This window comes from Actinia tenebrosa, unplaced genomic scaffold, assembly GCF_029948245.1.
Source record: "Actinia tenebrosa isolate PJP-AT-01 unplaced genomic scaffold, QUT_ActTen_1.0 PGA_scaffold1__47_contigs__length_23844297, whole genome shotgun sequence".
Taxonomy (NCBI): domain Eukaryota; kingdom Metazoa; phylum Cnidaria; class Anthozoa; order Actiniaria; family Actiniidae; genus Actinia; species Actinia tenebrosa.
Window position 1 is genome coordinate 16,564,326 of NW_028292578.1, and position 17,186 is coordinate 16,581,511.

Below are 17,186 nucleotides of genomic sequence, written 5' to 3' on the forward strand. Positions count from 1 at the left end.
GGATTTCGCAGAGTGCTTATTACGGAAGTTGATTTTTTGTGTGATGACAAGTCATCGAGTTGAGTTTTAAACTGAAAGTTCAAACATGAGTAACACTTCACTGAATATGGTAATATCGAGCAGAGAGAGAATTAATGGTGACATAGAAACGGGAAGCCCCGAAAAACGTTAGGTTTTAAAAAGACTTTATTAAACTGTAACTGAGGATTCTGGTCAGACTAACACGAGGGGGTCAAAGTATTTCAAAGTTTATCATAACAGGATGGGCCAGGTTGCGAATCCTATCCAGTGGATAAATTGATTGGATAACAGCATCGAATTATCCATTGGATAAGGATAAATCCGTTGGATAGCGCTATCCACTCTTCGCCCTGGTTATTACTCAAGAACTCTTGGGTACGCCTCTTTCATGTCGTGTTAAATAATATGAGTAATGAATAATGCAGAAATGTTCCAAGCATTAGCATTTATTTCTAATTTATGGGTTGGGGAGGGGGCTATGAGGATTTTACATCTTGAAATTGTATTTTGGGGTGCCTCCCCCACCTCCCCCTAAAAAAAACATGACATATTTTCAGTGACCCCCCAAACAATAGACGTTCAGTTGACGCTAAATATCATACCTATAAAAAATATTTTTGATGGCCACCTAAATTCTAACAGGAGATAATGGTTGACCCCTCTTCTAATCCAGGACCAAATTTACAAATTTACGGTATTTTCTTATAATTTGATGCCGCAAAATGTTTGTGATCCTGAATGTAAGAAGGAAAGAAAGACAGAACAAGTGTATACTTCGCATTGACAACGTATTATTTATTTGCATTTGGCCTTGGATGCCTGGTTTTCATGTAACTCACTCGGCCGTGCGCCATTTTGGATTTAGGTGTATTGGGTAGAAATGAATCAGTTACACTACGACCTATTGTGTGTACGACAGCATAGTTCGAAAAAATTGAAAATTGAAAGAAAAAAAAACAAAACAAAAAAAACAAGAAAGAAAAATATGAACGAAGTTTTTTTGGGTATGAACTAATGTATTGTATTGTATCTTCAAGGAAAAAATAGTAATGATAAAAAAGGTAAATTATACACTGTGAAAATATTACCGACGTTTCGGACCACAGGTAGCCCAAGGTTGGTTTCTGTGGTATCCTGTTATAAGGAAATGTATGGGGATTCATAAAAAATTTCAATAAAATCATTGAAACGTGAAATAAAGCCCCGAAATTTTACTGGTGAGGGAAAAAATCTTAAGACGGGCTGAATTCAAAAAATAACCACGAAGAGCCAAAGAAGTGCTATTTCTCAATGATCGGGTGAAATTTCGGGGCTTTATTTCACGTTTCAATGATTTTATTGAAATTTTTTATGAATCTCCATACATTTCCTTATAATAGGATACCACAGAAACCAAGCTTGGGCTACCTGTGTTCGGACGCTAGTCCTTCGTCGGAGTAAAAGAGCAAAAATAGTAGGCATGTAAGCCGCAAACACATACTTTATAGATGATTTTTAAAGCTGTTTATTTGTGTTTTGTTTTTATATTCAACAGGACGTTTGCATGATGGCATCATTTGACTCCTACTACCATAATGTTTGGCGAACTTTCTTTCTTATTTAAATTTTTATTACCTAATTTGAATTGAAAGTAGTAAGGCAATTGGCGCGAACTAACTGAATAAAAGAAAGTGTGCAAGGGAGTCTGGTAGTAGAGGTCAATGAAGTCATCATGCAAACGTCCTATTTCATTTAAAATGATTGTTAAATAAGGTTATATAGTGTTGTCGTTTCTGCTACTCCAAGTTACAAATAGTATGATGTAAATTAGTTTTAGACTAACGCTTTTAATTTGTGTCATTATTTATTGTTTTTATTATTTATGATTTATGCTGTTTTAGAGCTATTATCCCGGATCATTCAGGTTCTTAATTCCAATTTTCATTCCCATTCAACTGAAAACCCGGCTCTTTCCCCCCCCCCCCGGCCCTTTTAGTGTTTCTTCCATTCGCCTAATTCATTTTCTCGTTTATTTTTAGATATAGGGCTTTCTTTCCTAATGCACTCATTTGAAATTCACAAAGTAGCAATTACAATAACGATTAACACAAAATATACACAGTGTTACGTAGGCCTCATGGGTGTGTTTTACCTAGCTTACTATCATTATCAGTATTAACACTGTTACCTCTGAATCAAGAGAATTTAAACTTTGCCGATAAATTTCCAAAAATGTTATTTTAGCACTAAGATATACAAGTGAATTGACCAAAAATGTTTACACTTAAAAAATAAAATGAGATTTACATAATTATATCGTGAGTGGTGCTGGCGTACGAGAGGTTCATCATCTATTATATATGATATCGACTGCTAAAAGAGGAGTATATCGAACAAATCCACTTCGTAGATGGCCTAGCATAAGAGAGGTTGCCTTTCTTGCAACCACACCCATCTTTAGTTAGCCTAGCCAGACTGAACAATATTTCTTTTCATATCTGTTATATCTGTGTAGATTAGTAGAGATCTAGCGGACAAATCCGCTTAGTAGAGGCATCATAGCCAAAGAGAGGTTGCTTTTATTGCAACCACATCCAAGAAGAAAAAGTTGATTTCTATTGAAGCCATACCTGAAGTAGCACAATACAAGGTTATATGGTAGCTTCTATGGTAGATGTAGAATATCAGCGTCCATCACAGTTTGCTCATTGATTTTTGAACAGGAATTTTTCTGCATTCTTTCCACCATGATATACGTTTAGTGCTGTCGGGGTCTGACATGATTGCCTCATACAGGTTCTTGTGTGCCTGTGTGAACAAAGCGAACATTTAAAAATACTGATGATGATGATAAACTTGATGATTATGATGCTGATGATGGTGGCGGTGCTGATGATGCTGATGATGATGATAATGCTGTTGATGATGGTGATGATAATGATGCTGATGCTGATGATGATGGTGGTAATGATGATAATGGTGATGATAATGAACATGATACTGATGATGCTGCGACTGCTGTTGATGATGCTGATGTGATGTAGATGACGATGATAGTGATATGATGATGATGAATGATGGTGATGATGATGATGATGCTGATGATGATGATAGTGATGATGAACATGATGGTGATGATGATGATGGAGGAGGTCCACCCCCTCTGTGCTCCAGCTTGAGCATCGATATACAAATTGATCATATTGCACACATAAGATGCATCACATACACATATTATGACAGCTTACCTGACCGTTACTCAGGCCTATGGGAGAGTTGAGAACAAAATCCGGTGGAGCTAAAGCATCAGCAAGCAAAACAGCTTCGCTCTTCAACTAAAACCATCAAAATTAAAAAATCAGAGAAGAAGAACAAACAAATACAAAGTCTTTAGCAAGCGAGAACTTAATTAATTGAGAACTATTCTGAAGATGAGGGACACGGAGAATATATCCCGAACAACATGGACACCATTTTAGAATCTTCAAGACACCACTTAATGAATTGTTTTTGCAAAATATCGGAATTGTCATCAAATTTGAATTTTCACCTTTTGAAAGGCCATGGATTGTCTTCATGTATAGCAAAAACATGCCCAACTTCTAAAACTTGTTTTCCTCTTGTAAATGCCAGAATTTTGAGTGTTTTTTAATTTGGGAAAATCGGGAACCGTACATAGCTGGAATGGACTGGACTTCGGTTGGCTGGATTTTTTTTACGCCGAATTTGCAGCTTTTATTCTATGATTTTTATTTTATTATAAATATCTAGTGATTCTATTTCGAAATTGTGCAACAAAAAAATAAAAATAAAAATAGAAAAATAGGCAAAGGCAAAATCCATTTCGGTTGCAACCAATTCAATCCAGTCACATCCAAATAACATCCAATTTAAAATAAAAAACACTCAAAATTCGTGCATTTAGAAGAGAAAAACAAATTTTAGAAGTTGAGCATGTTTTTGCATTACATTAAGATTAACCATGACCTTTCAAAAGGTAAAAATTCGAAACGTTCTACTGGGTTGACTGTGGTAATAGAGCTGGTAACTTTGGCCGTAAGTACTTTTCGCTAAGTTTTGAATCCTTTTACTAACCGAGTTTCAATCCACTTCACTGGTTTGGGTATTTTAAAAAATTGCATTTGAAGAATATATTCAATAATGGAGAGATCGAGAACTTCAGAACAGTTAGCGAAAAACAAATGACCATTCATACACATTTCTAAACGAATTTAGAGTTCCTGAAATAAATATATTTATGTCTTCAGACGCGACGAGTCTTAGTCAGGTCAAAGTCAGGTCAAGATTCTTGTGTATTTCAAGATGGAGAGTATGATTAAAACTTAGTGACGTCAGTAACTCAACGTTGTTTTCTCTGTCTACAAAACCGCATCAGTAGTATTCGGAAGTTCTAAAAAATATACACCTAAAATGTCTCAAAGTACCCCCTCCTTCATAGCGGTACATAACAACGATTAGGTGTTAAATAAGCTCCAGCATACCAGCACATTGGGCAACCCAGTGCTAGCTTCAAGAGCGTTTTGTTTTACTCTAAGCAAGCATATAATTAGAATATCTATTATTAGTTGGACATCTTGATGGTAGCCCGAGTAAACGAACTAAAGTGCGTCTAGTTTAAAGTTAAATACATACATACATACATACATACTTTATTCGTCCTCTATAAGGCTTTTCAGAATAAAGGGCCTAATTAATTACAATTAAAATAATACTATATATAATTATATAAGAAGCAAAAAGAAAAGATCAAAGAATAAAGTAAATAAATAAATAGATAAATAAATTGTACATTTAAATTACATTAAGGTTTTAGAAAATCTGAAATAAGATGTTGTTTTAATGTCCGTTTAAAGTCTTTCACGGTTGAGCTCAACTTAAGGGCAGAGTCTAGTGAATTCCACAATTTGACAGTTCTATAGTAAAATGATCTTTGTCCAGTAGTCGTTCTGCAAAGAGGGAGCTGCAGCTTTTGCGAGTTTCTTGTCGTACGCTGCGTGATGCTTGATCTTGGAATAAATCGCGAGCATAAGGAATCAGGGGCACACCCAGGCATGCATTTGAATGCCATAATTGCATTACGGTAGTGTAATTGCTGTCTGACGGGTAACCATCGTAGCTCTTTAAGAATAGGCGTGACGTGATCGTACTTTCTTTTGTTGCTAATGATACGGCATGCGAAGTTCTGCACAGCTTGGACTTTGTTCAGGTTACTCTCAGTGGTATTGCTCCACACATTAGAGCAATAGTAGAGCTTGCTGAAAACTAAGGCATTTATCATGGTTTTTAGAGTGTTTTGATCAAAGGCATGTTTTACTCGGTTAATCTGTCCCAAACGCGACATGCAACTAGACACTGTCGATTGTACATGATCTTTATACGTCAAGTTGGAATCAAGGAGAACTCCTAAATCCTTTACTGACTTGACAGGTGTAAGTTCTTTTCCCAGTAGCGTTAGACGAAAATCTTCCACTTTAGCAGTCATCACTTTGCTCCCAAAGATGATAAGTTTAGTTTTGTCGGGATTTAGAAGTAGGTAATTGTCGAGTGTCCAATTAGTTATTCTGAAAAGGTCTTGATTAAGTCTTGAAACAATATATTGTTGGTCCTGGAGATTGAAAGTAAGCAACAATTTGGTGTCGTCAACGTAACATTGAGTAGTACAATGTTCAGGAACGCTTGGGAGATCGTTTATATATATGCTAAAAAGCAATGGACCCAAGATACTTCCCTGTGGTACACCACAGGTCATAGGCAAACGGTCTGAGACTGCAGTTTGGATTCTGACGACTTGATAGCGTGAAGTAAGATAGCTGCGAAACCACTGAATGGCTAGAGGTGACAGTCCAACGTCCTGCAGTTTTGTCATAAGGATTTTATGATCAATGCTATCGAAGGCCTTACTCATGTCGAGCAGCACAGTAGCAGTAAGCTGTTTCTTATCGATGGCCTCGAGAATAGTATCGGTTGTTTGGATGACAGATGTCTCGGTTGAATTCCACTTTTTATTTCCGCTTTGCTTGGATGTTAAGCGTTGATTGGTTGATAAATATGAAGTTAACTGATCATGAGCGACTCTCTCACAAACCTTGGAAAACACTGGTAATAGTGAAATAGGCCTGTTGTTGTCTGGGATTTCGTGATCGCCATCCTTTGGAATAGGTACGACCTCGGCTATTTTCCAAGCGATGGGAAATTGTGCAGAGCTAAAAGTGGCGTTCACGATCGAAGTAATCGATGGTAAGATGACAGGGAGGCAGTCTTTTATAACGTGGAGAGGAATCTTATCTATTCCAGGAGCTTTGTTTGAAGCCATTGAGTTAATGATTTTTTGCACTTGATTACGACTCACGCGATTATCAAAGAAGAATTGTTCGGACTCGGGATACCCTCGAGGGACGAACGTGCTGTTGTTGGATTCACACTTGAATTGCTCTGCCAAGGCGTTAACTTTCTCAATTGTATTTGTGCCGACATTTGCAAAGAAAATATTAAATTCGTTGGCTACGATTTCGTTGTCCTTTGAATATGTTTTCTGAGAGGCAGACTTTTGGGGATGCAACCACGAATTGCTTTCCACATGCTGTTAGTGTTGTTCTTGTTTTCTTTAATTTGTTGTGCCACAAACTCTTTCTCCGCCATGCGTATTTCTCTTTTGACCTCGCGGCTAAAATTCTTATACGCAGACCAGGCAAATGGGTCTTTAGTTTGCCTGAAATTACGCTTCCAATTATCTCTTGTTGCCATCAAATTGCGAATCTCATCAGTAATGTAGGGATTTGGTCGTCCTCGCATGCGAATTGTTTTCACTGGCGCGTGTTCCTCTAGGATGTTATTAAACATTGAGTTAAAAGCGTACAATTTGTCATCAGGATCGTCGAAAACATCTAGGACTGACCAGGGTGCGAGTGCAATGTCATTCATGAATTTATCCGGGGAATACTCTTTAAAGGTCCTCGTAGTGACAAAGGTAGCTTGAGTGCGCGGCTTTTTCAAGCCCAGCTCAGCGTAAACAAGGTCATGGTCGCTTATCGATGAAGATAGCACTTTGGTGTCGAGAACATGTTTTGCATTTGACACAAGAATTACATCGATTAAGGATTCGGTGGAGTGAGTAATACGAGTAGGTTGAGTGACTATCTGATTCAAGTTGTAGGTAGAACAGAAGCTCATAAGTGCTTGGGAATCAGGCAGGTCGGACTGTAATAGGTTGCAATTTATGTCTCCAAGTATGTAAATTGGTTTATTTAGTAGCAATGCAGAGATTAGGCTTGGTCCTAAGTCGTTGTCAAGGCAAGCAATTGGAGATCCAGGAGGTCGATAGGTTGTGCAGACCACAAAGGACTTAAAACTGCGTACCTTAATTTCCATCCAAAGTTGGTGTAGCTCGCCATTTGATATGCCAGAGATTTCATTAAGCACTTTAGTTTTGAAGCTCTGCTTCACATAAGAACACACACCGCCGCCTCTTTTATTTTGACGGTCTACTCTAAAAACGTCGTAGCCGGGAATTTCGACTTCTAAATTAGAAACGGAGTTGTCCAGCCATGTTTCAGAGATAGTAAACACGTCAAAATCGTTGGAAATAACGGTATCCTTAACTTGTATGAAATGCTCTCTATGCTTGAGTGATCTCACGTTGAGGTGAGCGATTTTGACGTTGTTGCTCTTGTTTCTTGTTCGCTGGCCAGGTCCAGGATTTACTTCGATATCGTGAACCAGTTTGATTGCAGGATAGAGAAAATTAACTCTTGAGACCTTTTCATTGTAATTGGCATCGGAAAGAACGTCAGAGAGGGATAAAATGACCAAAATATTCAGAGCGAGCAGAAGCCCAACCGGTTTGTAATTATGCATATTTAAATGTTGCCAGAGAAGAATTGCAGTATTTTAAAATTCCGGCAAATTGAATCTAGATCAAGGAACAAAGAGAGAGAAAATCTGAAATAAATACCTCAAAGCACAAGGTAATTATAGCACTCTTAATGAGTCGTGCATCGTTAGTTGACATGCAGTATCCACCTGCAATTAGAAACATTTTTGTTCAATTCATTAATAGGGAAAGCCATTTAAAGGCTGCACACAACGAGTATGCAAGGAAAGTCATAGAAAGCAACTGGAAAGTCAGTGTTGTGAGCAAGTACGCAGATGTGGCGAAAAGGCCTTTTTGCGGGAAAGCCATTTCAGTGTCGCTTTTTAGGCATGTATGTCAGTGATACCGTTTCTAACGACAAAACCTTCTTACGGAAAGCCATTTCAGTGCAAGCTATAAACTCATAAATGCCAATTTGAACTGCGCGATAAAGCATTCTAGAACATTTCAGTGTCGAAAGCCATTTTTGTGCAAAGCAATTTTTGTGTCAACGCCATTTCAGTGTCAAAAGTATTTCGGCCTAAAAGCCATTTCAGTGTAAAAAGCCATTTCAGTGTAAAAAGCCATTTCGACAAGTTTCTTACGTGAAGACAGTGCTCTTCGTGGCATTCTTGTTTAGAATTGCTCAAATCATTCATTTGAATAGTGGGCTCAACACAAAATTAACACAAAATATTATCACTTCGACAGTATTTTTTTTACCTTCATAGAGTGTAGCCAAGTGTTTCTCGAGGGACCACAAGCCATATAAGGAACACATCTTCTTAAGAACAGGGCGAAGACCTTCAGGTGTGTCTTCACTTTGACAGGCATCCCTGAAGCGTCGAAGTACCTCGCACTAAAAAAAAAAGAATTTTTTATTTATTTTCATTTAAAAGAAGCAGAATTTTTCCTGTGCAACCGATGCGTGATAATAAACGTCTTTACAGCTGAAGAGGGAAGCTTATTCAGCCATTTATTGAGCGCGATAATCGGGACATCGTACATACCTGAACGTAAGCCAATGATAAGGAACGGCAGAAATAAACTTGACTGTCATTCTTAGCAGAAAATGGCTCCTGATCAAGGAATTGAAGGAATATTAGTAACAACAGCAACAGTAGAGCAGCAAATAACAGCAGCAGTGACAATAAAAACAACAACAACAGTAGCAATAGTTACAACAACAACGGCAGCAATTAATAACGACAATAGCAGCAGCCATGACAACATAAAAGCAGCAATAACTACGTGAACAGCAGCGATAGCAACAACAACAACATACACTTCAGCAACAACAACAGCAAACAACAACAGCACCAGCAATAACACCAGCAATAACAAGAAAATATAGCAGCAATGACATTGACAACAACAACAACAACAGCTATTCCAACTGCGTCTGTTGCAGAGTTTTAGCATACCTTTCCAAAGGCTAATTGTTGGTTATATTTTGATCCACTCTCCAACCACAAGTAACAGACCAACCACTGGTATGCCTGGAGCAACACTAGTACAAGAGCAGATATACAGTAGATCAGGAAAAATACAAACAGCTTCATAACCTACAAACATTCTGTGCCGTGACCGTGACAGTGCTTCACGGTGCTACGTTCAAGCATTTTTGGTGGATCAACGAAAAGTGAGTGTAAAATTCATTTTTGTTGTTGTTTTTTGTTGTTGTTTTTATTTTTCTGTAGTTACTGTGAAAATGTACTTATAATCTGTCTTACTTAAAGTACTGTGAAAATAAACCATTATCTTATTGTTGTTCAGTAGTTACTATAAAAATAAATCTTATATTCATTGTTTTTCAACATTAGTTACTGAACAGCACTCTCCATTCACACGCGCAGAATCGTACAATTAGCTGTCGCGACGAAGTAGCTTTTGGTGGACGTCAGTCTAAGTGTTTCCGTAACATCGTCGCAAAACTCAAACGTTTCATGGGCACATGCCTATGGAATGGAAAATTGTACGATCTCAAGATTATGTGAATGGAAAGCGCGTAAATGGAAAGCGCGTAAACCATAAGCATCAAGATGGTCCTGGGTGTCATATCATAACCTACCATCTAAGTTACGGCATTCATCCTCTGTTTTGGCACTAAATACCTGTTGTAGAATCTGATTGGCATCGCTTAGATAATCTACCGTGTGTAGAGGAGACGAGATGGGTTGTCCTGAATAAAACAATACGAATGATGAAGGAATTCGTCCACCATTAATAAAATGGAAGCTCGAAAGAATGGGAAATGCAATGGGAAAATGAGCTAGCAAGAATGATTCTTGCATTTCAATCAGATGATTTAGGAATGAGAATTCAAGTCATGGGTATAACTGGGGTAGATCTAGAAAATCTAAGGGCTGGCAGGGAGCCAAGGAAATAATAATATTAAATGTCCAGCAGTTCATTTTTTATTTTTTTATTTCAAACTATCCTTTTTTCATTATGAAGTGTCAAGCAATTATAAAGATTTACATTCACATTTACATTTACATCTCAAATCTGTCTGTTGGTTAACAGACGGATTATATTTTGGAATGAAAAATATCATTCATCGTGGAAATCGAATTTTGTATGTAAATTGTAATAAATGAGACTTATTCATTTGTCTAATTTGGGTCATTCGCAGAAGGATCGCGATGTTATATATTACAGGCAGATTACATATATACATGTACACTATACTCATCATAGAATTTCTGACACTTCAAATATTTTTGATAATTTCAAAAATTTTTTGGATAATTGGAGATGTACCATTTATTTTTTTCTACTAACCTTTCTGTCTTAACTCAAGCAGAGAGAGAAGATAGTTACTGGTCTGGCCAAGGAGCATGTTGTTGTCACCTTCATATGTACAGTTTGGATCATTATCATCACGGAGCTTCCCAAGCTGGTTTACTATCAGAACAAGATTGGTTGCAAACCAGTTACAGTATGTTGCATGCTACAACAGTGAGACCCCTATGGTTATAATTAGTGCTGCTCCCAGTCCTCCCAAGCCCTCCTCAGAGGGAATGACAACTGTGAAAGAGACTAACACTTGAGTGATACCACCCCCCCTCCCCCCAGAAAGTTGAGAATGATGTTTGAAAGGTCAAACCCACATGCTGCAGAAACGAACTTTAACACAATGTTATTCAAATGAAAGAATCTCTTACTGGTTAACATGTAAAAAAGGTCAGTCTGAATGGACACAGTGGAACATGTCGCACTGTCAAAAAAGTTATGAGACTTAGTATTTACAGTGCTGTATGCTGTGTTCAAAGTGAAATGTAAAACCCTTGGATTATAAAGTGCCTTAGTAAGTAAAAATCAAGATTTTTTAATGTTTTGGGATGGTATTATTGGTCAAAAGATACTTGAACTTTTAAAAAAAAATTAGGATTGATTCCCAGTTATAATGCCATTAATAAATAGTGCATACCTGCTAGGTAACCATGGCCTCCACAGGCTTCCCGACACTCTTGAATAGCATCCCTTGCAACCCATCCTGCCAAGGGTTTACATGAGCATGATAATCCATGGATTTCACGACCAAGATCTGCCTTCATTGCAAAATAGACAATGATTAATTCTCAATGTATTAGAATATATAATAACATTCACACTCTCTGCCCACCTCACTCAACAAAACTTCGAGAAATGCTCCATGACAACATGACCAAACAAAATCTAGATTTAGACCGTACCATTTTTCGACGCACCTGTCATGTACAACATGCTGACTAACATAAATGACAACATGCTTCATATAAGATTCATGTAAATCAACTGTATAACAGAATACAACTTATGGCAGCTATAACTTATGGCATGTTGCACATGACAGTTGTGAGGGAATAATCTTACCATGTTAATTGGCCCTAAGAATGACTGCGTCAGAGGCTATTGCCCCTTTATCAATACTATACTAGTCTGACAATTTTCCAAATTAAGCCACCCCTACACCCCCCCCCCCCCTCATTTTTTAGGGTGCTCCGCAGTTTACTGTAACATATAATTTTAATAAATAATGGAGTACTCACCTGTTGATCACCATTTTCTCCCATCATTATTGCAATCTGAAATTCTACGAAATCCATGAAGAATGTCTTGGCAAAATATGCAAGTGCATAAGTAGCTGATAAGAGTGGAATCAATCTCCATTGCTATAAAAAAATAAATAAACAATATTTGAGGTCTGAGGACAGATTAACATTAAAGTAATTTTGTAGCTCAAAAACTCTAATTTACAAATCTTAAATTATTAAGATGATTTTTTGCTTTCAAAAATAATGACTTTCTTTAATTTAATATATTAAATGTTTACAGATTTTGAAAATGTACTTATAACGAAAATTAATGCTAAAATCCAACGTTTCGGAGTCATCTTGACTCCATTGTCAAGGTTTAATAACCAAAGTTTCGTCTCACTATTTAAATATTTCACAAACAATGGGTATTAATAATAATAATAATAATAATAATAATAATAAATATTTCTTATATAGCGCCTCTTCCATAAATGTCCAGTGGCACTTTACAATAAATTCAAAACTAAATTATCCTAAAAAATACTAGACCTAAAAAAGAAAAATTAAATCAAGAGCTAAAGTACCTTAAAATTACTTAATAAAATATTGATAAAATTTGCAATAATATCCCTAAATAATTCCTAAAAATATACAAATAATCAAAAAGTGCTCTAGTTTTTGACGTGGCTTAAATAAAATCGCTATATACCGATTTAAACAGATGCGTTTTCAATTTAGACTTAAAGCATTCTAAAGATTGGCATAGTCTTATATTCTGTGGCAGGTCATTCCATAATATAGGCGCAGAGATAGAAAATGAGCGTTTGCCATACGATTCTAAGTTATAAATTGGAACTACTAATTTCTTATCTGATGCTGATCTTAGAGTACGCCTAGGTGTGTAAACTTCTAAAAGATCAGTAATATACTGTGGTGCTAATCCAGCTAAAGCCTTATAAGTAATTAGCAGTATCTTATACTTAATTCTTTCCTTGATCGGCAACCAATGTAGCTTGAACATTATAGGTGTTATATGGTCTCTTTTCTTTGTTAGGGTAACTACTCGTGCTGCTGCATTTTGAACCTTCTGAATTCGCTCTAGCAGAGTGTTTGGTAGTCCATGTAACAGTGCATTTCCAAAATCCAATCGAGACGTAACCAGAGCGTGTACTAATATCTCTGCAGATCCAAAGCTGAGATATTTCCTTATCTTGCTGATTTTCCTTAAATAATAGAAGCCAGATTTACAGATGGTTGTTACATGCGCCTCCATAGTTAAGTTAGAGTCCATGATAGCCCCAATGTTCCTCGCCTTTGAGGATGGAATGATAACATCATCGCATACAGCAGTAGAGGTTAGAGTTGGAGGGGGGCGATGTTGAGCAGATAGCACCAATATCTCCGTCTTTTTGCTGTTTAACTTTAGCTTATTCGCAGTCATCCACTTATCCAATGTGCGAACACAAGTTTCAATCTTTGACTTTGCTGTAATCAGTTCGCCTGGGTCAGACGTTTTAAAAGAAATATATAGCTGCATATCATCGGCATAAAGATGAAAGTCAATGCCTAATGATCTCATGAGATCTCCAAGTGGTGCTATATACAGCAAGAAAAGCACTGGCCCTAAAATACTTCCTTGTGGAATACCAGATTGTAAGATACGTTCAGTAGACTGACCACCCAGAACATGAACTGTAAGTATTCTATCAGTAAGATACGATTTGAACCATTTATAAGCCTTGTCAGCAATTCCATATCTGGACGAGAGCCTGCACAGTAAAATTTCATGGTCTATCGTATCGAAGGCAGCAGAGAGGTCAAGAAGCACCAAGATCACTGAGTTCTTGTTATCGATAGCTCGTAAGATATCATTTTGGACCTTCACCAACGCTGTCTCAGTACTGTGGTACTTTTTATACGCGGATTGCAGGGGCTCATCTAGCCTGTTTCTTGTGACATGCTATTATCACGAATTCACAAAGTCAAACAATGACTTTTGATCTAATTGAGTCAGATTGCATATAAAGTGTTGGATGGCGGTCACGGATGAACAGCATCTCCTAAATTAAGCAGTCAAATTTTCCTTTACATCTTTTGAGGATCTTAAAAGATCTTTTAAGACCATCTTTTAAGATCCTCAAAAGCCTATTGATACCTTACCAATAAGTATCAATAACATGACAGTGATTTACCTGCATTTGGTATTCAATAACAGGAATTTCTTCCTTTCCTGGGGGTCCAAACTGTCTTCTCACAGCAGAGTATCTAAAATAAGACATTTTTTAAAATATAAAACTCTTTAGAAATGATTACTATTAGCCCTCTCTATACAAAACAGAATATATTGAAACAAAAAACCAGACAAGGGGGGGGGGGGGGGGGGGGAGAGAGAAGGAGCACTCTCGTTTTTCACTGGAAAAGGAAGCCCGCTCACTAGAGAGATATAGTATGTGAGAGTTTATAGAGTTGCCTGCAGAGGAGGCTACACTGCTCATTATTTATTATTATTTGTTTATTGTACCTTATTGCTATTGGTAGACATGACCTCAGATTGGTGACTGCCATGGCTGTTATTCCTACCCGTCCACTCGACAATGCACCCAGAGCTGCACCAAACCTCTTATTGGGATCCTTGTATGGGGACACATATCTACCATCTGGGGTAACATCACTGCCGCTGTTCAAGAGATGTTCTCTGGGGATTCTCACATGGTCAAAGGCAGCAAAACTGATTCAAGAAAATAAGAATGGAAACTATCTATAACGTCTAATCTTAAAGGCTGGCTTTCACTTGAATCGAAACCCGAGTTGAATGAAGTTCATGCATACTCTTAAGAAGAATCATAAGCTATAATTTGATTTGTTAATTATTAATCTTACCCATTGTCCAATGAGTTCTGCCCAAGTTTCTCCCCAAGATCACCCACAGTCACACCAGGCTTAGCTCTGAGATCTTTAGTACTTCTGACTTGAACAACAAAAGGATGAAGACCATGGCAGGTGCCGTCAGGGGTGTATAACTGTGCATATACCACAGCATGGGTGGCTGTCCTTCCAAGATTACCCACCCAGACTTTAGTGGCTTCAAATGTTGGTGTGTTGATAATGAATTCCTACAAGTATTGGAAAATTTGCACCATTTGATTTAAGTAAGACAAATTATTAGGGAAACCTAATACTTCGCTTGTAACTTCTCTTAAGTATTTTTTCGGCAATGCCAAGATAAGGATTATAGACACGATGATCTCCTGGCAAGTGATTCAAAAGTGATTGGGAAATTACAAGATTCTGTATTTTTTCATTGACTCTCTCCACCCAGGGGTATAAATGAGTACTAGCTCAATGTTTGGAGATGCATACATGGCAAGGTGCTGGAGAAGCTGGGGATAGCCTATGACAGACTAACATCCTACCAGGGGTCAAAAGGCAGGGTTTTGACACCCCTAGTTTGTTTCATACTACAGGTAACTACTAAGTGTGATCTATAACATCACCTTTGCTTGAATAAGAAAAGTGCTTGATATGCATACTTGAAGTCTTTATTAGAGAAATTATTTCTAGCTATGTATGAAATACAAATTTATACTTCTCATACCTTGGTTCTTGGATCATATGTTGCTGTAGTCTGCATTGCTCTTGTGTTACTACCATGGGCTAACTCAGTCAAGGCAAAACAGCCAAATATCTATGTAGAATTAAGAAAACAGCTAAACTTACTATGAGACTAGTGTTGGTGGTGGGTTGTGCAGGACTTCACATTAGGGGCAAAAACAACAGGAAATATTCTATAAGCCTTTCCTGAATTCTATTGAGTTATCCAACAAACACGTTGGGTCCAAGTCAAGGTTGAAATTGAAGTACTTAACCCAACCTCAACTTGGGGCTGTTGTTTTAGAGAAAACCTTTTGCGGTTACTCAAGGGACATCATGAAAGGTTCATAAGATGACCACACAGTCAGCTCTCCCATAAAATAATGTAGTCTCTAAAGACAAGTCCTCAAAGCAAACTAGATCCTGATTATAGTATATGCACACCTCCATTCTTTTGGCTTTCTCTCCAAGCTCTTGAATATGTTCATGTTTAGACTGGAATCTAAGCAAACGAGAAAACATCTAAAAGAAAAAAAAATTTGCTAAAGACAAGTGCACTACATGTATAATTATTATCAGTGAATTGGTTACAAACATCATGAACCCTAACCACCCCCCAAAAATAATACACAGGGGATACACAGGGTAGCCTGCGTAGCAACTTTTGGGAAGGGGAGGGGGATTGGGGCGAGGAGGCTGGGGGAAGGGGAAGGAAAGGAGAGGGGTCACTCACCATGTCTGGCCTGGCATTGATCATTCATTATTTTAAACTTTCCGAGCAGTAGAAATATTAGAAGGGATTCAAGAATTACATCCTGAGGTAGTCTGTATGACTGCTCGGCAGTCTGGGACTTTTCCTTCCCACTCTCTTTTTCTCAACACCACAGACTACCAAGCAATACAGTTTTATCCTGGGGTGGTGTGTCTACGTCCTTTATTACCATTGGAACAGTAAAGAGATTTAAGTTTACATACCGACGCATTTAAAGAGTTCTTTGCAGATACGCCCCAGTCATAACTCCCTAAAACGTCTGTCAGAGCTTGATTCTTATAAGGATTATCAGCAAACTCTTCGTCATTCAAGAAGTCCAGCTCATAAACCCTCTTGCACCTTCTCTGTGCCAACCTTCTCTTACCATCCAGCGATAAACCTTTCTCTTTTTCGTGACTAAATATGGGGTCTTTCTCCATGATTTTCCATAGCCTATCCTTGAATTCAGTAATATCTTCTCCTCCGTCGACAAAATGTCTCATTTCTGTGAGGTTAAAAGATGCTTGTTGTCTATACAAGTCCAAAGGTCCTGGCTCAAAGCTGCCATTTTCTTTCAAGTTTGACAACGGGTTTTTGGCTGAAGAACTATCTAAATGAGTTGACATTGCTGTCTATTTTGAAGAAGAGTTGTTTTTCCCTGTGGAAGGCTTAGTTTTAGGAAAAACAACTTATTAAAAGCAATGAAATACGAGAAATTCAGTAAGTAATACCACTAGCTAAATCAGTGTGTCAGAGAAATATTATGTAAAGGTCGTTCAAGGTGAATAACCACTTTAGGGGAGGGGAGGGCTAGTATTGATTGCCAAATTTAAAAAAATTAAAAATTGTTTTAAAATATTTTGCCATCTATAGCATAAAGAAATTAAAAATTAAATAATTTCTTGTTAAAACTAACTAATTTTAAGTTATTCTTAAATAAATCATTCAAATG

General features: G+C 37.4%; 1 protein-coding gene across 2 annotated transcripts; it reads right to left on the reverse strand.

The window, feature by feature from the left end:
* Nucleotides 1–1,509: 1,509 nt before the first annotated feature.
* On the reverse strand, nt 1,510–17,067 carry LOC116294553 (peroxisomal acyl-coenzyme A oxidase 3). Of its 2 annotated transcripts, XM_089033032.1 has the most exons (16): nt 16,459–17,064; nt 15,928–16,005; nt 15,488–15,577; nt 14,773–15,005; nt 14,414–14,620; nt 14,085–14,157; nt 11,905–12,027; nt 11,304–11,424; nt 10,655–10,777; nt 9,942–10,052; nt 9,295–9,380; nt 8,881–8,949; nt 8,594–8,729; nt 7,973–8,040; nt 3,249–3,335; nt 1,510–2,808 (listed from the first exon to the last, which is right to left on the reverse strand). In XM_089033032.1, exons 1-16 carry the CDS (start codon nt 16,858–16,860, stop codon nt 2,695–2,697), a joined length of 2,121 nt encoding a protein of 706 aa, XP_088889158.1. In that variant the 5' UTR covers nt 16,861–17,064; the 3' UTR covers nt 1,510–2,694. The 2 variants fall into 2 exon arrangements, 1 of the variants encoding a protein (XP_088889158.1); XR_016120258.1 differs by lacking the exon at nt 7,973–8,040 and having other exon boundaries at nt 16,459–17,067.
* Between the last annotated feature and the right edge of the window lie 119 nt (nt 17,068–17,186).